Source organism: Spermophilus citellus, assembly GCF_964194105.1.
Source record: "Spermophilus citellus genome assembly, chromosome: 7".
NCBI classification, from domain to species: Eukaryota; Metazoa; Chordata; class Mammalia; order Rodentia; family Sciuridae; genus Spermophilus; species Spermophilus citellus.
The window spans coordinates 97,634,228-97,659,574 of NC_138188.1; the positions used below are offsets into that span (position 1 = coordinate 97,634,228).

The 25,347-nt window shown below is 34.7% G+C and overlaps 1 protein-coding gene across 3 annotated transcripts; it reads left to right on the plus strand.

Annotated features, from left to right (window-relative positions):
* Positions 1 to 376: 376 nt before the first annotated feature.
* SLC35A5 (solute carrier family 35 member A5) lies at positions 377 to 19,302 on the plus strand. Of its 3 annotated transcripts, none has more exons than XM_081300923.1 (7): positions 377 to 590; positions 1,426 to 1,574; positions 2,977 to 3,075; positions 4,325 to 4,458; positions 7,537 to 7,604; positions 13,225 to 14,005; positions 17,632 to 19,302. In XM_081300923.1, exons 2-7 carry the CDS (start codon positions 1,445 to 1,447, stop codon positions 17,695 to 17,697), a joined length of 1,278 nt encoding a protein of 425 aa, XP_081157049.1. In that variant the 5' UTR covers positions 377 to 590; positions 1,426 to 1,444; the 3' UTR covers positions 17,698 to 19,302. The 3 variants fall into 3 exon arrangements, with proteins under 3 accessions (XP_081157049.1, XP_081157048.1, XP_081157050.1); XM_081300922.1 differs by lacking the exon at positions 377 to 590 and adding an exon at positions 648 to 826; XM_081300924.1 differs by lacking the exon at positions 377 to 590 and adding an exon at positions 732 to 849.
* The last annotated feature ends 6,045 nt before the right edge of the window (positions 19,303 to 25,347 follow it).

Genomic DNA, 25,347 nt, shown 5'->3' on the forward strand with positions numbered 1-25,347 from the left:
GGAGGGGCGACGAGCGCCGCACGAGAGGGCAGGGCGCGCGCTCCTCACGCCCCAGGCAGCACGGGGCCGGCCGGGCCCAGCTGTCACCTGGCTGCGAGCGACCAAAGTAGGGCCGATGGGAGAGCTACAGGGACAAACAAATGTACACGCAGCCCTGGCCCTCCCGGGAGCTGTCTTTCCCCCCGCCCCCCTTGCCTCACTCGCACCCCTTCCTACTTCCCCTTCCTCTCACTCTCGCAGAAGCTCCGCAGCCACCTGGGCCTCACGTGACACCAGACTCCCCCGTCACGTGACACCAGAAAGGCCGAGCGGGGCGGGATCGTGCCTCTTCTCCCCTCCCGCCGGAAGCCTAACCCTGAGCGCGCTTGCGCAATGGGCGCCGAGTACGCTCTATCCAGGTCGAGACGTTATCTTGCTTTTTGTTCCGGAATAAGGAGCCGAGGGGAGAGGCTTTTTCGCCTCTGTTTCCCTCTTATAGCTTCCCTTCCTATGGACCGTAAAAACCTACTGCTGCTACTACGGAGCTAAACAGTCACTGTCTTAGCTCTATGATGTGCGTTCTTCCACTAGAAGCTTTTCTGACGGCTGAGGTAACCGCGCCCCGCAGGCAAAGTATTGCGCGTGCGCATGAAAGGGGCGGGGGCAGTGTTGCCAGTCGAGCTCCTTACTGCGCAGGTGTAATGAAAGGGTTTCCCTCTCTGTGGAGGGAAACCTGGCCTCCTTGTAAACTGGAGGTGTCTCGTTGGTTCTGTCATGCTTGTGCCTGGCTGCGCTGTAGAATTGGCATTTTCTCTCCAGTCCCGGGCTCCATGTGCGGTGCTTACCGGTATGCTGGGAGGCTTTGGGCAGGTACTCACCCAGCCTGGGATTTCGTGTCCTCAAGCTGTCAAAAGAGGCCTGAGACTCATTGAACCCAAAGATTGGCTCTTCTGTTTCCCACACCAGTGGAGTAAAAATTAGCAGCTGTGTTTTAGACATTTTCATTTTGGTCATTATGACAACGAAATCTCTCCCAGAAAACCCCCTTTCTTCATCTGAGGGAAGAGCTGCTACTCAAAATGTAATTCCAAAATCCTGTTTCTGGTTTCAGGGAAAAGTTGCTGATGAGTTGGACTGCTTTTCTGCAGTACCAAAATGTCAGATTCTCACTGGCTACGATTGGTCAGCATTTCTAATCCGGCCTGCCGTTTCTCTCTCTCTCTCTCTCTCTCTCTCTCTCTCTCTCGACCCCCTTTTAACAGATTTTGATTTTGATTTTTCATTTCCTTTCCCCATTTTTCTCCTGTATTCAAGTTTTTTGATTCTGATATAGCCATAGCCAGATTACTGAAAATTTCCTAGTCTGCACAGTCAGTGATATTTGCATTATGTTTAATCTCTAGGTCTGACAACAGGGTTACTCATGAAAGTGTTCTTCTCTTTAAGGCAATTTAAAATCAGTACAATGGAAAGAAAGTGCTGTAGGCGGCCTGGGTTATGGCCCTTCTCAACAATGTATACATTCCTGCTAGGTGCCTTATTCATTGCTTTAAGCTCAAGTCGCATCTTACTGGTAAAATACTCTGCCAATGAAGGTAAGTTAAGACTTACAAGTCCATATAGAATCCTTGTGTGTGTGTGTGTGTGTGTGTGTGTGTGTGTGTGTGTGAGAGAGAGAGAGAGAGAGAGAGTGTGTGTGTGTGTGAGTTGAAGGAGTAGAATTTATTCAAGTGTGAAGAATAGAAATAACTCTTACAGGGGCAAGAGGAGAACTATATAGAATACTTAATCACACATTCTCTCCTGTCTTTGGTTTCCTTGTGTATAAAATGGAGATAATAAAACCTTATGAAGTGCTTTCCTTCATATGAATGATAAAGCATATTTAAATATTATTCTTTAACCTTTCATTCCTCAGCAAGAAAAAATTTTGATAGTGCAGTCTGGTTCAGGCAAGCACCAAATCAAACTCTTTGTACAGAACATCTTACAACATCTGATTACTGCTTCAATCAGCAGGTGTTTCTGGGCATATAACAAAATGTATAATTTCAGCCTATTTTGAAGTAGATGAGAGAATGTATTTGGTCACTTGCTGTTTTTGAGGTATAATTATTATATCAATGGGTTAATATAGTTTATAAGGTTTGATAAGTATGTGCCCAATAAATTATTATTTTTTAAAATGTAAGAATTTAAGCAAATACGTCAATTCCATAAAATTGTTATGAGTACTTCTCACTACTTATTGATAACACTCAAAACCATGATATCATCACTCTAAATGATCTACTTGGGGAGTTGTGTGTCTCAATGTCAGTTAACTTCTGTCAGGTCTTAGGCTAAGTCTTAGTGATATGAATTCAAAGTGTATAAGCTATTGACCTTATCCTTAAGAACTCACTTTATTTGGGGAGACATACATAGAAACACATTGTGAAAATAGAAATATGGCAAAGATGCAGAGACAGTGGATAAAAAATGCTAAAAATGTTTTCTGTGTGTACTATGATATGAAACACATTGGAAAATTCTGAGTTAAGGAAATGCCATTGATAAAGTATACCTTGATTTTAATAAGGTAGAAAGGTCACATAAGAAGAACCATAAACTGAGTAATAATATAGCAAGTAAAATCATAACAGCTTGATTAGTCAGACTCCTAAGTGTCAATTAAATGGTCAATTTAGAGGGCAGTCTGCAATGCCTTGCCACAGAGCTTTCTTTGCTATTGGCCCTAGTCTCTTCAACATATTTATTAGTAACATGGATGAAAGCATTAGGCATGCTTTATAACTTAAAGTTAAATAAAAGAGAGATAGCTAATACACTGGATGAACTGTTTCAAAATTTCATAAAAGCAAAGCAAATGGTAAGAAATTTATTGCAGTCAGTGCAAAGCCAGCTTTTAAGTTTAAAAACAATTATAATTATTAACTGCATACAAACATATAGAATAAAAAGTATAGTTAAGAAAACATTTCTGTTATATTTCAGAGAACAAGTATGATTATCTACCAACTACTGTGAATGTATGCTCAGAACTGGTGAAGCTAGTTTTCTGTGTGCTTGTGTCCTTCTGTGTTATAAAGAAAGGTGAGTCTTGAAATGGTACTATGTAATCGCAGAATCAAAAAACATTAGAACTGGAAATGACAGTTTATATCATTCTGGTCCTTTTTATATCTGAGGAAGCTAAGACACTAATATAATTGTGTTTTATTATAGGTAGAGAAGTATGCTCAAAGTATTCTGTAGAGCTGTGCTAGAAAGGACAAAGCTAGTACACGAACCCACACATCCTGTCCACTGCTCTCCCTCATACTTGTTCTTGTTATGGTTTCACAAGCCCGTTGGTTTTTTTATCTAAATTCAGGATTTTCTAAATCACTGCTAATGTGAGGTGCTATGCATCATATTGCAAAACAGTTCCCATTTTGTACAGGGAAGTCACCATAGTAACTCTGGAGTCAAAGAGGTACTATGTTTTGAGGTAGAACTATTAAATAGGAATAGTAATCCTTTCCTCAAATGTAAAAGTATTACCCTTTATGGAATGTACAGGTCTTTGTCGTAATTCTTCACCTCATTTCCCCAGTTATGAACCCTTAACCCTCTGCTTCTTTGATCTGCCTTCTCAGATGAGGTAAACATAAAATGTAAAGCATTAAAGTGATTGCCTGGGAACATGACTTTAAACATTCAAGGGTTTCAATCTGTGTAGAGTTTCTAGTTAGTGGAATACTAGTTAGTTTTAATTTCATGAAACGCAAGCATTACTTGCAGAGTTTAAACTGTTTGCTTCTCTTTTCATTTTACATTCTCTCTGTTGCAGTGTTTGGCAGTCTGGAACTGGATAAAAACTCACACTAGAATTAGTAAAAATTAGTTCCATATGTATAAATTTCTACATATTAATTCCGTTTCCTGGTCTTCTGCAGGGTAGGAAGGAATCCCAATATGAAACTTGTTTCCCCAACACACTTATTCTAACATTGATTTTTCTCTTACTCTTATGCTCTCAGAGATATAAGAGAAACCACATGTGTATCTTGAGTCAACTTAAAGAATACTTCTGCTTTAAGTTAACAGGAATTAGGATAATCAGTATTATCCTAATAAGGATGTTGCTGATTGTCAGTGATAGGACACAAAGGTGGGTTAGAGAGAGACTAGTAAAGTTCCATATTATCTTTTTTTTTATAGGCTAATGACCACTTAGGAAGCAAGCTTATAAAACCCCTTTTGACGAATTCTATCAGTGATCAGATATAATGTACTTTCTCTAAAAATATAGGCTTTCTCATCAAGATTATTTATTTATTGCTCTGTTTTTTTTCTGTAGAACTTCATCGAAGTAGAAATTTGAGATGTGCTTCCTGGAAGGAATTCTCTAATTTCATGAAGTGGTCCATTCCTGCCTTTCTCTATTTCCTGGACAACTTGATTGTCTTCTATGTCCTATCCTATCTTCAGCCTGTAAGTAAATATGACAGAATGCCATTGAAACGATAACAGAGAAATGAGTCCCAGAAAGTATCTTCCTTTTTTTTTTTTTTTCCCATCATTTTCCTCGACTGTCTTAAGTTTCTTGTGGCTCTGACTGACCTTGCTGAAATTTTCCCAGATTCATTAGAAAGTGAAATTATGGATCTGCTTGCCAGGTTCTGTCACTATTAGAGATTACTATATTAAAGTGTACTGACTGCTATGGTGGAGTTGCTCCTTGTTCCAAGAGATCTGAAGCCATGCCTCTTTGTGTAACCTTAGTCAGTCTGCCTATATTCTGAGCCATACTGTAATCAACCTCTAATCTCAATCTCAACATCCAAGCAGACTTCCATTATTAACTCAGAAAATATCTCTCTTACACCTGTTCTAATGTAGTTTAAATGCTTTCTATTTGTGTAGATTTTCTTTTTTATTAATTTTATCATTTAACCAGCAAATTCTTTGAGAGTAAGGATTGTATCCTCCCAACTGAAAAAGCCTTTGTGTCACTTTGGAAAGCCATCAGTAATCAACATTGAAGTTTGGTCTTCTGCTTTTACCCTTTACTCAGTTTGATACTCAAATATGTATTCCTATTAACATCTTATAAAATGAGTATCTCTATTGCCTTTATTGCCAAAATGTGTTTTAAGTTTCTTTAAAAGGTTAAAGTGGGCATTTTGGTTGTAAGTAGGATTTTTATTGGCACTGATCTCTGTGAAACCTGTTACATGTAACCAGGTGAATTTTAGAACAGGATGAAAAGGCGCAATAGCACTATAGTAGGAAACAGGAGATTTTAACATTTTTTTCACAACTTAAAAGCTATGTAACAAGTTAGGCCCTAACTGCTCTAAGTTTTGGTTACTCTATTTATTAAATAGAAATAAACTAATCTAGGTCAAAAGCAGGAATCTGGACTAGTTGATCACTTGAGGTTACTTTTAGCTCCTTGACCCACGTTGGTAGTTAGTGCTCAGTCCATCTAAAACGTCTTATAAATTCTTGTTTCCACTTCTTTTTTTAGATTTGAGAATTCCTGTGCCTAACAATATAATTATTCACATTCAGTAAATAAATATTTGTTGTATTTTTTTGTATCCAACAGAGAAACTCTAAATTTATACTCCTTTCCTTCCCCTTTCCTTCTCTCTCTCTCTCTCTCTCTCTCTTTTTTTTTTTTTTTTTTTTTTTTTTTTTTGATACCAGGATACTTAACCACTGAGTCATATCCCTAGCCCTTTTTATTTTTTATTTTGAGACAGGGTCATCCTAAGTTGTTTAGATTCTCAGTAAGTTGTTGAGGCTGACTTTGAACTTGGGATCCTCCCCTGTCTCAGCCTCTCAAGCCACTGGGATCACTGGTGTGCTCCACCATGCCTGCTGCATGTTTCTTCTTTTTCCTCTGTATTTATTGTTTTGCTTTTCCTTCCCAATAATGTACAAACACAGATATTATAAAACAAACCACATGGCATACTCTTGTATTTCTATTTGAGCCTATTGAAAGAATTAAAGGGAGATACATGGAAATTTAGGGGCAAATAGCTCTTATGTTTGATTTATTCTATAGTACTATATGGTAACAGTGTTTAGAATTCCTCAGACCAACCAGGCTGCTTAGTTAGGTGTGTTTGCATTGCCCTTGGTATATTTATCCAGGACCACCACTTCTTTACTCTTACCAAACATTTTCCTCATCTTAGTTTTCTCTTTTTACTGGGGGTTCACAAGAATTTGTCTTACAGAGACATACTCTGGAAAAACCCAATTCAAAGTTTTCCAATAAAAGAAAAGATAAATGGTTAAGAAGGTAGAAATGCTAATCACCTTGATTTGATCCATTACATTATATTACACGTATTACATTACTTTATGTATGTATCAAATTATCACCCTTTATGTACCCCATAAATATTTACAATTATTGCACATCAATGAAAATTTTAAAAAATTCAGTAGAAAAGCAACAATGGTATATTCTTTGAATTATTGTTAGTTTTTTTGAATTATTCTTTTTCAGTTTTAATGTAGCTGCTTATTAGCCATGTTTGCTATCATTAGTGGTTACATAAGACTGCTTGTACTCTTTGGAGTTTATTTTTAGTTTTTATTATACTGTTGGTACTAGGTTTTGGAATCAGGAGTGCTCTACCACTGAACTACTTCTCAAACCCTTTTTTTTGAGACAAGGTTTTGCCAAGTTGCCCATGCTGGCCTTGAACTTGCAAACCACCTGCCTTTGCCTTTAGATTCACTGGGATTACAAGGATGTGCCACTACACCTGGCTCTCTGTGGAGTTTAATCAACTTAAATTGATAGCAAGGAAGAAAGCAGGGTGAACCAAATCATAGGATTTATTTTAAAAATTATTGATATTGTCAGGTCCAGTTGTATAGAGCAGTGATACATGCTTTCTGAGCAAACTATATACACATTCAGATTAATACTGTTCCTATGAAGTGTGACAGAATTCTCAAAAACAGACCACTATAAAATCTGGCTAACATATTTCTAAGTGTTTAGAATAACTTGAATCAATCCAAAGGGCGGAGTTTGATTTTGAGTCATGTCAGTTCAAGCTGGAAAATTGATTCAATTTCTAGAACAGTAAAGATGCTTAAAAATCTATCTAAATTTTATTACCATATAAATGGGCCTAACGGTACTTCCTTTCTACTCACCTATAGAAGCAGTATTAAAAATCTATAAAGTGTATTGAAAGCAATGGAAAGTATATTTCATAGGCATGGTAGCTGTTAATTTCTAGACCTAAACCTTTACAAGTCATAAGTATTTCCAGATCTACACATAAAGATTATTTACACAGGCATTGCCTGAACTCAAACACACAAGTTTCAAAGCCTGAACAATAATTTGATCATATCTCCATAAATTTAACAAGCAATAAAAATGGAATTTAATCCTCTAGTGAAATAGCTGCCCTAATAACCCCTCGGGTTTTTTACTAAAAAGCTTTTTTTGTCAGGTGAATTACCAAACTGGGAGATTTCTTAGGTCAGTACTCTGTTTGGATTGTAATTCTATCTTCTCTTTCTTTCTAGGCCATGGCTGTTATCTTCTCAAATTTTAGCATTATAACAACAGCTCTTCTATTCAGGATAGTGCTGAAGTAAGTAGCTTGCTGTGAAAGCATATATCATACTTTAAAATGGCACAGCCTGGTTTCAGATGATATACCCGGGGCACTGAGCCCTCCGAATCCCAAGACCAGGATTTTGTTCCTAATTGGCTTTGTGTATTGGGCACATTGTTTAACCCATGTTGAAAGCAACTCCAGTCTAAAACTTCTGTGATCAGATATATGTAAAATGTCTTGAGCATCTCAAAAATAAGATAATTAATTGGGCTATAATTAGTACTTTAATTTTTAGTGCCAGATTTTCAAGAAAGAATTCATAAGCTTTTTAAAGGCAGTCGATTGGACACTTAATAGGGAATCAAGAGGTTCCTAAGATATTTAATACATTAGTTCTTTGGAGATGATAGAGTGGCAAATTCTTTTTTTAACCCTTTGAGATAAGTTCATGATTTGATCCCTAACTAGAAGACAATTTGTTTGAAGAATCTAGTCAAAATGAATAAGAATGATGGGCTTTTAGACTTAAAAATGTTTTCACCCATCTTTACAATATCCAGGAGGACCACTGAGTAGTATAAACATTTTTCAGTAAATAGGCTCTGCTACAAAGCAAAAAGGAAAATATCGTAGTCTGAAGTAGGCTGATACAAAGATGGTAGGTACTTAATCTCAAATGAATTTGTTAATAATGACAATAAAAGAATAAAATTAACTTTTTGTTATATTTGTCATGACGGTTTTTAAATTTTACATTCTTTTTATCTTCTTAATTTCTTATTTATATGTTATGTGATAGGTGTTCCTTAATAATTTATGTGTACTAAAGGATGGATAGCTTATATAGAGGCAGCCTAAATTTTTGTTGAATCCATGATACATTTATTATATAAATTATGTGAGTTTCTAGAAACATTTACTCTGAGGAAACATTCAACTTGATAGTTAATGTGAGATATTTTTAAAAATTAACAGTACACTTATTATAGTTTAAATGTTAGAATACATTGAAATTTGCTTTGTGCATCATGTTCTTCACTTTAGTTGGGAATTGCAAAAATAATTCTATAACTAGCAAGTTAAAAGAATGCGATTCCAAAAAATGTTTTGAAGCCTTTGAAATCAACATGAAATTCACTTTGTAAAAAATTGCATTCTAGGAGAATTTGTGTAAGTGATAATATTTTTGTATTTAGTTCCTGTGATAAAATGAAGATGCACTTCCATGAACCAAAAAAAACAAACTGGTTCCAACATTTAATAAAATGTTCACAGTTTAATAAGGGAGTAGAGGCCTCAAATTTTTTCCAGTGAAATGACAGTTCATTAGGACACATAGTATAAAACTTAAGTTATTAGATAATATACAAGTTTTTTATTGAGATTACATTAAAACTTCATTTGCCAAATCATACATGATTTGAAATTCATTCGTTAGTTGTTCTAACTTTACCCTCTAGTAAATCTAGTTAAATTTTTAAGCATTTAACTGTTTGTATTAAGAAAGTTAATTCTTCATATAAGCAAATTCAAATCTACTTGTACTGTAAATTTTAATTATTTTAACATTAATTATAATAATAATTATATTTTGCAAATTTTAATAATCACATTTATGAACTAAAGCTAAAAATATTTTCCATGCACTTTACCTCTTATTTTCAGAACAATAATATTGGTTCTTAGACATGTTAATAAATATCTCTCTGTTTTGAGCCCTTGGAAGTGTTTATAGTAAAGAATAATAAAACCACTCCAGTTTTATTTCTTCCAGGAAAGCTAAATTAGCAACCTGAGTGGGTCTTAATTGTACTAATTCAAAAATTAGCACTGATGCATCTCTAAATAATAAAGCCACAATAGTGTGCTAATTAATAGTGTCTTTATGAGCATGACTTTTAAGTATTCTTTTATTTAGTATTAGCTTTTATTACATTTTTAACTTTTCTAATTGTTAAAAACACAGCATATTTGCCATCTTAACCATTTTTTTATTATATGATTCTGTATATTAGGCATATTCATTTTATTGTGCAACCAATCATGCTTTCCAACTTACAGATTTGAAACTCTGAGCACATTAAACAACTCTCTTTTTCTTCTTCCCACTCTTAGTAACAACCATTCATTCTACTTTTTGTTTCTGTGAATTTGACCACTTTGGAAGCCTCATGTCAATGGCATCATACAATCTCTTTTTGTGACTGGCTTCTTGCACTTATTTATGTTCTCAAAGTTCTTCTGTGTTGTAGCATGCAACAGGATTTCCATCTTTTTAGAAGCTGAATAATTTTCCTCTCTTCACCTTAACTGTGTTCTCTTTTAATAATTTTGTCATTGGTGGTATATGTTGTTTGTTTTTCCACTCTTTGTGGGTCATATGATCGTTCCTTTGCCCTTTGCCATGAAATTTTGGCTTTGGAGTAGCAACTTAAGGGTTCTATCACATGTTCTTGGTTTGTTTGCCATAACTCATTTTTCATTTAGAATATTTAGTTGTTTTATACTTGACTCTAACAGAGCCATCAAACAACTTTTCTATACAGGTATAATAAGGCTGCAAAAGTAGAAAAAATTAGGTGGTGATTAATGCAAGAATTAGTTGGAGGAATTTGAAAGTGGGGGAAAAATACCATTTAAATGTCCTATTGGCTTTTCTAAAGAAACTCTATGTGAATATAGATTTGTTCTTTGAAATGTAGCCACTAATTCAAAGTGGAAACTGGTGGCAGACATTCTGCCTTCAAGTCTGCCTCTTGGTTTGCTCTTGCACTTTAGCAGAGTTGTTTAATCTTGTTTGCTTTGGCTTTGGAAAATAACAGCATCAATCTGGAAATTTATATTTTATAGCAAAATAACCATGATTAGCAGTTATTTTTACCTACTTATATGTATAAGGTTCTCTGATTTTACCAAGCAAAGCTGTGGGAAAAGATCATTAACAAACACATTTTGATACACACCCTGTCCCAACCAGCAGAAGAATTAAGAAATATCCCACTCAGGATTGTAAGCATTTTCTTCAAAATTATTTATTTACTTTACAAAGCTTTATGATTTCTCTTAAATCTACTCCAATTGGTCTCTTTGCTACTAGGAAATGTATTTTGTACAGTGCCTTGAGAAAATAAATTGTTTCATAACCTACTAAATTGTTTTGATGCTCTGCCTTGATTTACTATCTACCATATTTACTATTCTACCATCTTTCTACCATATTTCCCAATATGGTAGAAAGATGGTAGAATTATTTTTATCTGACACAATTTGAATGTGATTGTTCAGTTACTAGGTAAACTCATAATGGAGAATCTCAATATATATCATTTATGTAGTTGTTAAAATATGTTATGATAATAAGGAGGTCACCAGGTAAAAACACATTTGGGAACAGAGATTTGGGAGCAGAGACCATCAGGAAAAGTGGTCTTTTAGCCACTCAGTTCACTTAGCAGTCAGCTCCTAGTAGTAATTGACTCTGTTTTACGTGAGCAGAGGAAGAATTAGATAAGTGAACTATTTTATTACATTAATTAAACTGAAGAATAAACTTTTCCATGCAGAATTGGTCATCATTTATAAATACACAAGTCCTTAGCTAATTTTGCAGGATAATTTATGAAGCTTTATATTTTTTTGGAAAGCATACAATTTCTTAATAATTTTTAATATTTTTTACCTTCTGGAATATTACCTCAGGTGAGTAATTGTTTAGAGTAGGTATTATTTAGTTTAATAGTTCGTTTCCTTAGATTCTTTATTTGCAATGTCAATATTAAGGGAGAGTCTATATCTCCAAGAATTCAAAATTTCTAAAGATACTGTTTTTGCCTCAATTCTTATGTATAATATTTGTTTATATAATTATTTTAATAAATCAGACATCCATTTTTCATTTCTGTAATTTTCTCTTACCATTTCTGTTTGCTTTCCACTACTTAGTATGTACCAGCTGCACCTTCAGAAATTTAGGAAACTAGTTCACAATTTTTGACCTCATGACATAGAGCTATAACTAACCCCATCACTGAGCTCTAGCTCTAGTTAATTAGAAAATTATGTAAATGAGAAGACATGAAAGTGTGCAGACAGGTGTGTTGCTGTCTAGACTGGTATGGATTTCACAGTGTCAGAGCATGAAGCTATATAGAAGTATTAGTGGAATCAGACCTATGTGTTTACCCTTCATATATATATATCATGGGAGCTCAGAATTATTTCTGAAGTTTTTTTGTTGTCATTTTGTTTTGGTTTTAGTTTTTTTTTTTGAACTCAGGGCCTTGAGCATGATATGTAAGCACACTACCACTGAGCTACATCCCCATCCCTCAGAATTATTCTTAAAAAGTTGTGATGATCTAGAACATACAAAACTATGACTCAAATCCTTTTCTTACTCCTTCATAATATAGACCTTAGGGAAATCAGTTAACCTTTCAAGACAGCTTTCCTCCCTCAGAGCCTGACCCCCAAAAGTAGGTGCTCAATAAGTACTCCAATAAAATTCTTAGGACTTCTGGTTCTCATATATAACTTTACTCTTCTGCCTTTACTTATGTCATATTCTTTTCTTGGCTTCTCATTTCTTTAACCTAATTGATCTTCTAGCATCAAGATTTTGTTCTCTCCAGAGTACCACAACCTGAGATATTCCTTTGTTCTTCGTTAACATTGTAAATGATTGTTGCCTTTGTATAGATACGTCACTCTGTCTGGAGATGACCAATGTCCATTTAGATGTTTTTCATCTCAAGTGTCATTTCCTCATTGAAGCCATACCTGACTTTGTTTACAGATTCAAGTGCTCCTTCCTCAGTGTACTTCAGTGGTTCCATATATCATTTGTCACACATTCTACTGCCATTATTTGGTTTATAACTCTCCTTATTAAAGCATAAATTCATTAAGGAGAAAGATCCAGTCTTTATCTCCCCAGTTTGCCTGGCATGTAGTAGCTGCTTATTAAATGTCTGTTGAACTGAATGATTAAGCAAAATGAAATAATAATTCATATCTCCTGTATCTCACAAGTCTGTTGTAAGGTAAAATAAATAAATAAAGCATTGTTAGATTTTTAAACTGAAATACTACCCCAAAAATCTTTTTTTCCTTGCCTTATCAGCCAGTAGTTAACAATATAATGCTTTTCTAATTAGGACCCTCATTCAGGAGCTAGCTTCCTTAAATATTTTTTGGGTCATGAACACTTCTGAAGAATAGATCTCCTTTCAGAGGGCTGGTGGGTGGGATTCATCTATATAGAAGATTTCTGAAGCTACTCTGCATTTTTTCTGGTCTTTAGAAACCAATTTGAGAATCACTGCTGTAACCAATCTTGTAGCACAGAGGTTTCTGTACCAAGATAGCTCTAGATAAACTTGTGCTTTGTTAAACTTGCTGCCTAAAAGGAAACCTACAAGAAGAAATGATTGAATGGCCTTAAGGGAAGTTATTATGAAAGCAAATTAAAATGTCAAATTTGAGACACAGAGATACCACCAGCAGGTTTTCTTTGAACTTGAAGTGTGGGGAATGCTAGCAAAACTGGGTGTAGTTTATTCAACAAGCACTTGAGTTTCTGGGTTTTCAGTAGAAACAATGGATACAGGTGGGAAAGACAGTAGTAAAATCTTGTTTTTCATCTTTGGAACAGGCGGCATCTAAACTGGACACAGTGGGCTTCCCTCCTGATTCTCTTCTTGTCTATTGTGGCCCTAACTGCTGGCACTAAAACTTCACAGCATAACCTGGCAGGACATGGATTTCATCATGATGCCTTCTTCACCCCATCCAATTCATGCCTTCATTTCAGAAGTGAATGTTCCAGAAAAGACAATTGTACGGCAAAGGAGTGGACTTTTCCTGAAACTAAATGGAACACCACAGCTAGAGTTTTCAGTCACATCCGCCTTGGCTTGGGCCATATCCTTATTATAGTACAGTGTTTTATTTCTTCAATGGCCAATATTTATAATGAAAAAATATTGAAGGAAGGGAACCAGCTCACTGAAAACATCTTCATACAGAACAGCAAACTCTATTTCTTTGGCATTCTTTTTAATGGACTGACACTGGGCCTTCAGAGCAGTAACCGTGATCAGATTAAGAACTGTGGATTTTTTTATGGACACAATGTATTTTCAGTAGCCCTTATTTTTGTAACTGCATTTCAGGGCCTTTCAGTAGCTTTCATTCTCAAGTTCCTGGATAACATGTTCCATGTCTTGATGGCTCAGATCACCACTGTCATCATCACAGCAGTATCTGTCTTGGTCTTTGACTTCAGGCCCTCCCTGGAGTTTTTCTTGGAAGCCCCATCAGTCCTTCTCTCCATTTTTATTTATAATGCCGGCAAGCCTCAAAGCCTGGAATATCCACCTAGGCAAGAGAGGGTCAGAGATCTAAGTGGCAATCTTTGGGAGCGTTCCAGTGGGGTAAGTTTGTGAGGATACTGCTTTTTGCTTGTTCTTCCCCAAATTAAAATCATGTTTATTCAAGGAAAAATAAGAAAAGTATTAGATCTCTGTGACTGTTGGAAAGCAGTCAACAGATATGCATTGATGTTTGCAAGGACTCATGATAAATGCTATCAGGGATCGAGAAAAAGTTTAAATCATCACTCAAGGACTTTATGTGTTGATAGTATCACTGACCTGGATGATGCTTCCCAGGTCTTGTCCAGTTTCCCTACCTTTATGATTGAAGAAACTGGCTAAGTGTTTTACAGGTAATAAGTGAAAGAGTTAATATTAAACCCATGAGGTCTGACTCCTAGTCTCTTGCTCTTTCCACTGCACAATAGGTGGAAAAATAAGCCTCATTCATAAAAAGAAGTTTATCTTTTACTTTCATCACTCTTCTTACATGGAAAACCTAGCTCTTTAATTTTTCTTATAGTTATTTATAAACCACAATGTGCCAGAAAGACAGTTTCTTTTAATTCACTAAGGAAGGTAGTTTTCAAAAAGATCTTCACAAGTAGGAGAAAAAAATTTCTAGAAAAACACGTATGTAGTTATTCTGAATATATGTCAGTTGCTTATAATCATGTGGAAGGATATTTCAGTCATGTTATAAGTAAATTCATAATCTTGGAGATTCTATTAAGGAGTTAAATATATGGTTAGACAAAAAATGCAATGAACTCTTCTATATAGCTTTAGCTTTACAATTTTCATGATTATACAAAATATGAACTGTTTCACACAGTGAACACATTTACATGTTCACCCTTTGGGAAATCTGTTACTTACTAGCATCCATGGCAGACCTTCTGTAAGTGTCATGCCTCTCAGGTGGTAATAAAACAAATCTGAAGATGAAAAATTTAGAAGTTTATATCCCACATGCCCCAGTCCCCCCAGTATACATTCAGAATTCCTCTTTTCCCCCCACAATGGACTGATAATGATGTTTGCCCCAACTTTTAAGTAAAATGACATCAATTTAGGTAGTAAGACTAGTTTATATTTTTTCCTCCATCCTTTAATTGTTTCACCTCAAGACCAGCAGGTGGTGCTCCTTACTTTACTCATGTTGTTAACTTTGGAGTACATTTTACTTTTTTTAAGTTTAATTTTTTATTACAACATTATAGTTATACTTAGTAGTTGGATTCATTTTGACAAAATCATTCAAGCATGGAATTTGATTTATTCCATTTAGATCCCTGTCTTCCTGCTTCCCTTCCCTCCTCCCTTTTCCTATTCTTTGTCTACTCTACTGATCTTGTTTTGCACATTTGTTTATTTTTGATTGGTGCTTTTGATGTATACATAAAGGTGGAATTCACTGTGGTATATTTATATATGCACATAGTGTGATTTTGTTAAATTCATTTTTGCATTTTCTCCCCTTTCCTGTCCCCCCCATCTCCTACTCCACTGAACTTCCCTTTATCTTTATGATACCCGATTTCCCCCCCACTCTCCCGCCACACTTATTTGCCCTAACTTCCACATATGAGAGAAAACATTCAACCTTGATTTTCTGAGTCTGGCTTATTTCGCTTTGCATGATGTTCTCTGTTTCCATCCATTTACTAGCAGATGCCATAATTTCATCATCCTTTGTGGCTGAGTAAAACTCCATTGTGTATATATTCCACATTTTATTAATCCATTAACCTATTAATAGGCACTTGAGCTAGTTCCATAATTTAGTTATTTTTAATTGTGCTGCTGTAGACATTGATGTGATTGTATCACTGTAGTATGCTGATTTTAGTTCTTTTGGATAAATACCAAGTAGTGGAGTAGTGGAGCCATATGGTGGTTCCATTCCTAGTCTTTTGAGAAATCTTTGTTCTGCTTCCAAGAGTGGTTATACTAAAATGCAATCCCATCAACAATGTTTAAGTGTCATTTTTCCCCTCATTTATTTATTACTTGTATTCTTGATATTCGCCATTCTAACTGAAGCAAGATGAAAACTTAGTGTAGTATTGATTTGTGTTTTCCTTAGGTAACGTTGAACATTTTTTCATATATTTGTTGGCTATTTGTTTTTCTTCTTTTGAGAAATGTGTTTTAGTTGTTTTTCTCATTTATTGATTTGGGTTGTTTCTTTGAGGTTAATCTTTTTGAGTTTTTTAATATATTCTGGATATTAATTCCCTGTCAGAGAAGTAGCTTTCGAAGATTTTCTCTGATTCTATGGGGTCCCTATTCATGCTCTTAATCTTTTTCTTTGCTATACTGAACACTTATTGCTTGTTGGTTTTATTTCTTGAGCTTTAGTGGTCTTGTTAAGGAAGTCAGTGCCTGCATCAATATGATGGAGCGTTAATTTTGTTTTCGTGTAGCAGTTGCAAAATTTCTGGTCTAATTCCTAAGTCTTTGATCCACTTTGATTTGATTGTGGGGCAGGGCAAGAAATAGGGATCTAGTTTCATATTTCTATTCAGTTTTCCTAGTACTAGTTGTTAAAAAGGCTGTCTTTTCTCTGACACATGTTTTTGATTCCTTTGTCAAGTATCAGATGACTGTGTATCTGTGTGGGTTTGTCTCTCTGTCTTCTATTCCATCAGTCTTCATGTCTATTTTGATGCTGGTACCATGCTGCTTTTATTACTATAGCTCTGTAGTATAATTTGAGATTAAATATTATGATGTCTCCAGCACCATTCTTCTTGCTCAGGATGGCTTTGGATATTCTGGGTCTTTTATTATTCTTCCAGATAAATTTTAAGACTGCTTTTCTAGTTCTGTGAAGAATGTCATTGATATTTTGATGGGAATTGCATTGAATCTTATATTGATTTTGGTAGGATAGCCATTTGACAATGTTAATTCTGCCTATCCAAGAACATGGGAGGTCTTTCCATCTTCTAAGGTCTTCTTCAATTTTTCTTCAGTGTTCTATAATTTTCTTAGTAGAGATCTTTCATCCTTGATTAGATTAATTCTCAAGGTTTTTTTGGTTTTGATGTTTCTTGTTTTGTTTTTGTTTTGTTTTGTTTTTTAAAGTTATTGTGAACAGGATAGTTTCCCTGATTTATTTTTCAGCAGAATCCCTATTAGAGTATAGGCCATCTATTGAATTATGAGTATCGATCTTGTATCCTGCTACTTTGCCAAATTCATTTATCAGCTCTAGAAGTCTAGTGGAGTTTTTTGGGTCTTCTGGATATAGGATCATGACATCAGCAAACAGATAATTTGATGTCTTCTTTTCTTATTTGTATCCTTTAATTTTCTTCTCTTGCCTGTTTGCTTTGACTAGAGTTTTTATGAACTATAAATAGAAGTGGTGAGAGTGGACATCTTGTCTTATTCTTCATTTTAGAGGAAATGCTTTCAGTATTTTTCTGTTCAGTTTGATATTGGCTTTGGGTTTGCCACATATATCCTTTGTAATATTGAGGTAAGTTCCTTTTATTCCTCATTGTGCTTCTAAAGTTAACTTTCCAAGTACTTATCTAACTTGACCAGATGATATTCACAATTTAATGAAATAGGATACTGATTTACATGTTAAGTAAGACTTCTCTTTACTAATCTAAATTTGACCTTTTGAATTTTGTTTTAATTAATTACTAATTTTATCTGTTTCCTTATAGGATGGAGAGGAACTGGAAAGGCTTACCAAACCTAAGAGTGATGAATCAGATGAAGATAATTTCTAATTGGTACCCAAATAGTTGGCAGCTCTCACAATTGTATTTTCACATTTTCAATATTTGTAATATTTATGTTTTCATTTTGATAAACCAAGGATGCACTAAAAGATAACCCTTTTTGTATCTATCTAATTGCTCCTAAAACGGTTTCATCCCAAGGCTTAAAGTACCCAAAGTGTGAAAAATTTCCCAGGAAATGACACAGATATCAAAGCATAGAGACTATATTAATAACCCAGTGTTTTGTAAGTCAGCAACAAATATTTGCAGATTATTTTCCTTGTACTCCAAGTTTCCAAACTTGAAGTAATCATGTTAGCTAGATCCTGTAAATATACAGATAGAGATCAGTTTGCCAGATATTCATAATTATGTGGTTCTAGTCTGCATGTGACAGTCTTCCCTTTTTTATCATAAATAACATAGGTTTTCTCCCCAATTTAGAGTCTGTAGAGATAGTCATTTTGCAATTAAAAAGCAATGAAAGTAAAAATTTTGGCTGGAGGGCCTATCTGACTGTGCCATAGTTTCAGGATGATGTAGTCTGTGCTAAATGTTTTGCCGAAAAAGTAACTTTTCTGAAACAAAATCTCAGAATTTTAGTTTTTAGGAATTTACAGAGGGGCTGGGGATGTGGCTCAAGCGGTAGCGTGCTCGCCTGGCATGCGTGCGACCCAGGTTCGATCCTCAGCACCACATACCAACAAAGATGTTGTGTCCGCCGAGAACTAAAAAATAAAATATTAAAAAAAAATTCTCTCTCTCTCTCTCCCCTCTCTCACTCTCTCTTTAAAAAAAAAAAAAAAGGAATTTACAGAAATTTTTTTTTGTAATTATCTTTCAGTGTTTTATATACAAGTAAGCTTTGTGTAAGTGAAGTTGGTTCCCAAGTTACCACAGTCAGCACTTGTATTTAAGCAAACCATTGTGAGTTGTTTGTTCCTTCCTCTTCAATTTGTATATCTCAACATCTTGGCATCATTGCTTTTGGATTATTACATTTTGGAAAATAAATATGAAGGCATTTTGTTTTATTAGTTATTAATTAAAGCTTGTGACTGTTAATATGTCTTTATATCATATTCTGTTTCTGAGAGTCAAAACACTGGCTTCAAAATCATTACAAGATTATCACTAAGACTAATGCCAAAGAATTCCTTTAAAAGAGATGTTTTTGCAAATAAATGTTGACTTTTAATGAAATATGAATAGTATAACTCTAAAAATAGGAAATCACTTTACAGTAATTGTTCTCATTTATAAGTGCATGGTATTTTTTAAGGTACTTTTGCATGCAGCCAATTGACTCTATTAGATAGAGCAATCAGGTGATAGATAATTTAAAAACAAGAAAACGGTGATTTGTTCAAGGTCATGCAGCTGAATGGTGATAGGAGGACAGGCTTTAGCTTATAACACTGTATGTTTACAAAGTTCTATACTGTAAATTTAAGTGATAAGGTGTCATGGAGCCTACACATTTCTTCTTTATTTCCTCTTAATTTTTATATATGTAAGATAATGCTATTATATAATCCATCTGTGATATCCTGAATAATATGACTGTCAAGAATTGGTCACAATTTGTAATTAAATTAATTATTAAACCTGTATCTTGTGTCACCACTCTTTCATATGAGGTGGGATGTGGAAACTTTTTAATTTCAAAAAACAGGAGTGAGGCAAAAACTGAAACAACTTTGAAAACTCATTGAGTATATTTTTACATCTAAAAATAGCAAAACTACATACCTTAACATAGAGCATAGGCATTCGTGAAATATGAAGATGATATCTATTATGGCAATCCATTTTGAAGTTAATGAACACAAAGTATAGGACCTAACTTTTAGGAAATGCAGCATACACAATGTTTTTTTTTTTTGTTTTGTTTTTTGTTGTTGTTGTTTTTTAAGTTGGGCATGGGGGCACATACCTGTAATCCCAGATCCCAATTCTGAGGCTAGCCTGGGTAAACTTAATGAGAATCTATCTCAAAATAAAAATTAAAAAAGAGCTAGGATTATAGTTCAGAGGTAGAATGCTCCTAGGTTTGATCTGAAGTTAAAAAATAATAATAATCTTATAGAATACATTAAATAGCAAATTTCAGAAGTGCATGGAGTAAGGTTTTCTTACTTTTTTTCCACCCTCCTTTATAGAAAGTATTTATTGCTCAATGTCAAGTCTACTGTGTTAACTGACCACTTAATGAAAGAAAGGAAGAGAGGGAAAGCTAAGGTAAAATGATAGGTTCTGATGTGGATGCCCTAGAGTACTTCATGGGCATACTTTTAAAAGAGGATGGTTTGAAAGTGAGAGGTCTAGAAACCATATCCTAGATGCTCTTGGAATCAAGGGATTGTATAACCTGGAGGGAAGAGTATCATGTAGGCATCTTTCCAACTTTGGGAAACTAAATTCCAGTGAGAGTGATAGGGTAATGTTATAAATACTCTCAACAAATTACATTTTTTTCTGTAGAAAAAGCCTTCCTGAAGAATAGAAAGTACTAGTAAATTAACATTGAAGTTTTTAGGGAGAGATTATATTATTGGGATTTTTTTAAAATTTTTTTATTAGTTGATGATGGATCTTTATTTTTTTATTTATTTATATGCAGTACTGAGAATCGAACCCAATTCTCACACATGCTAGGCAAACACTGTACCACTGAGCCACAACCCCAGCCCCTATTGGGATGTTTTGGAAGAGACTTCTTCATTGGTATAGAAATTGGATCAAATAATTTCAAAATCCCTTTCTGTATTTAGATTCTCTTCTATGTAGTTATGACTCAGAACTAATGCACTGAATCTACTCCATGGCTTCTGAATAGCCATTGGTTGGCACAAGATACTACCTGCAATGAATAACCTTATCCAGCTCTGTTATTTGTCCTAGCACTGAATTTCTTGCTGTCCATAGAGGAAGCAGGAGCATTGCTATTGGTTATAGGGGAAAAGGTGGCTAAAACCAGGATTCCAAATCCTTGACCAGCTGCATCCTGCAGTCATAGGTGCTTAAGGTCCACATGTAGAAAACACCCTGGGCAGAACTAACTCTGCTTATAGCTAAGGCTTTTTTTTTTGCCTCCCTTTGTGGGTGCCCTGCCACTAGTAAAGTGGGGTAGATTTTGTAGTTTTGTAAAAGCTACTATTGCAGAGAATCCTTTCACTTTCAAACATTTCCAACAGGTGAATGAAGCACGGCCACATCCTTTTCCTTTTACTGTGTCTTGATTTTGTCCATAAGTTCTTACATTCCAGTAGGGGAAGGAGGCAGAAAATGTTAATTGCAATGAAAAGAGGGTGATTTTTTTCTTTTCTAAAACCAAGAACAGAGTTTCTGAAATTGAACAATACACATTCTCCATTTAAAGGGGGAAAAAAAATTCTTACAAATCTCAGGTTGAACATTTTTTTTCTATTTTACTATTATTTAAGTATACACAAAAAAATATAATAGGAAGTATACACTTGCTTGCTTATACTTACATATGAAAACCAAAACAAATTTACTAAATAAGATACAAAGCTATAAAACCAATAAATTCTAAATTCAAATATGAATTTAATAAAGTTTTGGTCAATAGATTCACAATAGACCCCCTAACAGCCCTGCAGAATTTCTCCCCTATTGCTGTTTTAGTTGCTTCAAGAACCAACATGTCGGACTGGGGATGTGGCTCAAGCGGTAGCGCGCTCGCCTGGCATGCGTGCGGCCCGGGTTCGATCCTCAGCACCACATACCAACAAAGATGTTGTGTCCGCCGATAACTAAAAAATAAAATATTAAAATTCTCTCTCTCTCTCTCTCTCTCTCTCTCTCTCACTCTCTCTTTAAAAAAAAAAAAAAAAGAACCAACATGTCTCTGCTAAAATTACTGAAACCTACTGATATTGCTAGTAATACGTTTAATCCTGCAGGGGTTTATCAAACCATGTCTCCAACAATCCCACACAGATGTGGCATGGCCAGGCTGCCAATTCCTACTGGCCTGAGTGCTGGAAAGGTTTTTAAAACATTAGCTTTTTGTGTTCCCTGATGTTCTGAAAGAACTCACCAGTAAAATTGCCTGGGTTTACTATTTTATTTTTAAGGAGGAGTACTTCCCCCCAACACACACACACACACACACACACACATTCTCTATCTCTTATCTTCTTCTTGGTTTACTCTTATTTATATTTTGCAAACTAACCAATCAGATTTTTAAATTTATTTTAATAAGAATGTATGAATCATTGTCGCTGGCCAGCCATGGGCTGTGTGTGTGTGAACTATGAGCATGAGTACATGAGGGGACTGGACTGATGTTGCCTCTCTTGTGGGATAGCTCTGCCTATGATCCCCAGACAGCATGAGATGGGCGTGGCCTTCTGAGATGTCAATCTGCTGACCACTAGACATCAGGAAGCTAGACTCAACCCCATGAAACCTGACCCCCCTCATTGGGGTGGAACTTTCTCCAATGTCTTCCCTCAATAAAAAGGGAGCTGGAGCAGAGGGGTCATTGCTAAAGAATCCCAAGAAAAAGGTATTTTCTCTGTCTCGATGTGATTACTTCGTGCCAACCCAATTTACCTGGGGTAACCCTGAATGACTTAGTTGCTGCAAATCAGTCTCTTAATTTCTTTAATTTCCTCTATTACTGGTATTTTCTTTCTTAGTCTTACATAGGAATGGTTTATTTTTTATTGGTTTATCTATTGTTTTTATGTTAGTTATTTCTATTTAATTTTTTCCAGACTTTTTACTGTGGCAAAATATTTATAATATAAAATTTAGTATCTTAACATTTTTAAGTGTATAGTTCAGTGGTACCAAGTATGTTATTCATATTGTAGAATATCACTTTCCATCTCTAGAATGCTTTTCTTCTTGCAAAATTGAAACTTTACATCAATTAAACAATAATTCCTCATTCCCTGACCCCCTTAGCCCTTGCAGCTTCCATTTTAGTTCTGTCTGTATGAGTCTGACTGCTCTTAAGTACTTTATATAATTGAAATTTTATAATATTTGTCTTTTGTGATTGACTTATTTCAATTACTATGTGGTAGCATATCAGAATTTTCTTGCTTTTAAGGCTGTCTGTTCCCTTATTTGTATAGACCACATTTTGCTTATCTATCTGTTGGTGGATTGCTTTCATGTTTTGACTATTGTAAATAATGCTGCTGTTAACATGGGGGTATACATGTTTCCTCAAGACCCTACTTATCAGTTCCTGAATATAGACCTAGAAGTAGAATTGCTATATCATGTGGTGATTCTTTCTATTTTTAACATTTTGAGGAACTTCCACACTGTTTTTCCATGGAAGCTATACCATTTTACATTGCTACCAATAATGTTCCAGTTTCTCCATATTCTCACTGACACTTGTTTTCTGATGTTAGTTTTTTTTTTTTAATAATAGCCATCCTAATGAGTATAAGATGGCATTTCCTTATAAATTTGACTTGCTTTTTCCTAGTATTAGTGATGGTAATCATCTTTGCGTATGCTAATTGGCCATTGTATGTCTTGGAGAAATGCCTATTTAAGTCCTTTGCCCATTTTTTAATTAAATTGCTTTGTTATTGCCATTGAATTTTTTGAGTTCTCTATATGTTCTGGATATTAATCCCTTCTCAGATAAGTAATTTGCGAATATTTTTTCCCATTCTGTTGATTGCTGCTTTACACTGTTTATAGTCTTTTGATACACAATTTTTTAAAATCTTTTTATAAAATCCAATTTGTTTTTTTAAGTTGTCTTTGGTTTTGGTATCATATCCAATAAATTATTGCTAAATCTAATGCCATAAAGCTTTCACCATATTTTATCCTAAAATTTTTGTAAGTTTTAGATCATGGATCCATTTTGAGTTAATTTTTGCATATTTTTTAGTTAATTTTTGACAATTATGACTTATGTATATTATAATGTATATAATTAACTCCATCCTTTTGCATGTGCATATCCAAATTTCCCAGTATCATTGGTGAAAAGATTGTTGTCATCATTGGATAGTGTTGGCAATCTTATTGAAAATATTTGACTATATTTGTGAGAGTTTTAATTCTATTTAGTAGTCTGTATCTGTCTTTAGGCCAGTATTACACTGTTTTGATTACTGTAGCTTTGTAGTAAATTTTTAAATCTTAAAGTGTGCATCCTCCAACTTACTTCTTCTTTTTTGGGATTATTTTGGCTATTCAGCATATCTTGAGATTCCATGTGAATTTTATTATGGGGTTTTCAATGTCTGCAAACATAAAAATTTGGCATTTTTATAGGATTGCATTAAATCCATATATTACTTTGTATTGACATCTTAATAAGATTAAGTCTTCCAATACATGAACATGAGATGTCTTTCCATCTATTTATGTCTTTAATTTCTTATGTCTTTAATATCTTGTAGTTTTTATTTCATAAGTTGTTCACCTGCTTGGTTACATGTAATTCTTAAGTATTTTACTCTTTTTGCTGCTATTACCTGAAATTGTTTTCTTAACGTTCTTTTTCAATTTTTTTGAAAGATTCCTTTTTATTCTTTCATTTTAACTATAACTACAACTGATTTTTGTGTTTTGACTTTGCTTGCATCCTACTATATTGCTAACTTTGTTAATTAGCCCTAATGGATTTGTGGGTGTGCATGGGGGTGTGTGTGCAATCTCTAAGAATTGCCTATACATAAAATTGTACTATCTGTGAATTGTACTATCTTCTTTTCTGATTTGGATGCTTTTTTCCCCCTATTTCTTGCCTAATTGCCCTATGAATACTGTGTTGAACATAAATGTTTGAATTGGGCATTCCTGCCTTGTTGTAGATCTTAGAGGAAAAGCTTCAGTCTTTACCACTGAATATGATGTTTTCTATTCAAATGGAAGATTCCTTTTTATTCTTTCATTTTCAACTTATTTGTTGAAATCAGGTGATCCAAAATAATTTAGATCTAAAATAAGTCTCTGGTATTTAGCATATAGTTTGTGATTTTTTATTAATTATGCCAATCTCTAACTTTTGATTGGAAAGCTTAATCTATATACATTTAAATTAATTCCTGATAGGAGGGACTTCTTTGTGCCATTTACTATTTTCTATGTACCTTAGAGCATTTTTTAATCCCTCATTTCCTGTATTACTATCTTCCTTTGTGTTTCCTTTCTCATTTCTTTTTATGTATATTCTTTAGTTTTCTTTGTAGTTACCAAAATTATTACATTTATTTTCCTAAAGTTTACACACTCAGTTCCTTAGGGTAGTGTTATGTGGGGTGCTGTTAGTTTAACTCAGTACAAATCCAAAGGCTTCAGAACCATGAGAGTGTAGCACTTACAGTCTGAGGCAAAAAGCCTGAGAACCCAAGAGACCATTAGTATACATCGTGGTGTCCAAGGACCAGAGACCCTGAAGTTCTGATCTTCAAGGCAGGAGGAGAGTGTACCAGCTCCTGAATCGAAATCACCTTTTTTTCCCCCTTTTTTATTCTATTCAGGCCCTCCAGCCAATTGGCTGTCATTCTCCCCACCCCGCATTTGGAGCAGATCCTTCCCATTCATTTCACTGACTTACATGACAGTCTTCTCTGGAAACATTTTCACAGCCACTCCAAAAAAAATGTTTCCTTAGTTATTACTTAATCCAGTCAAGTT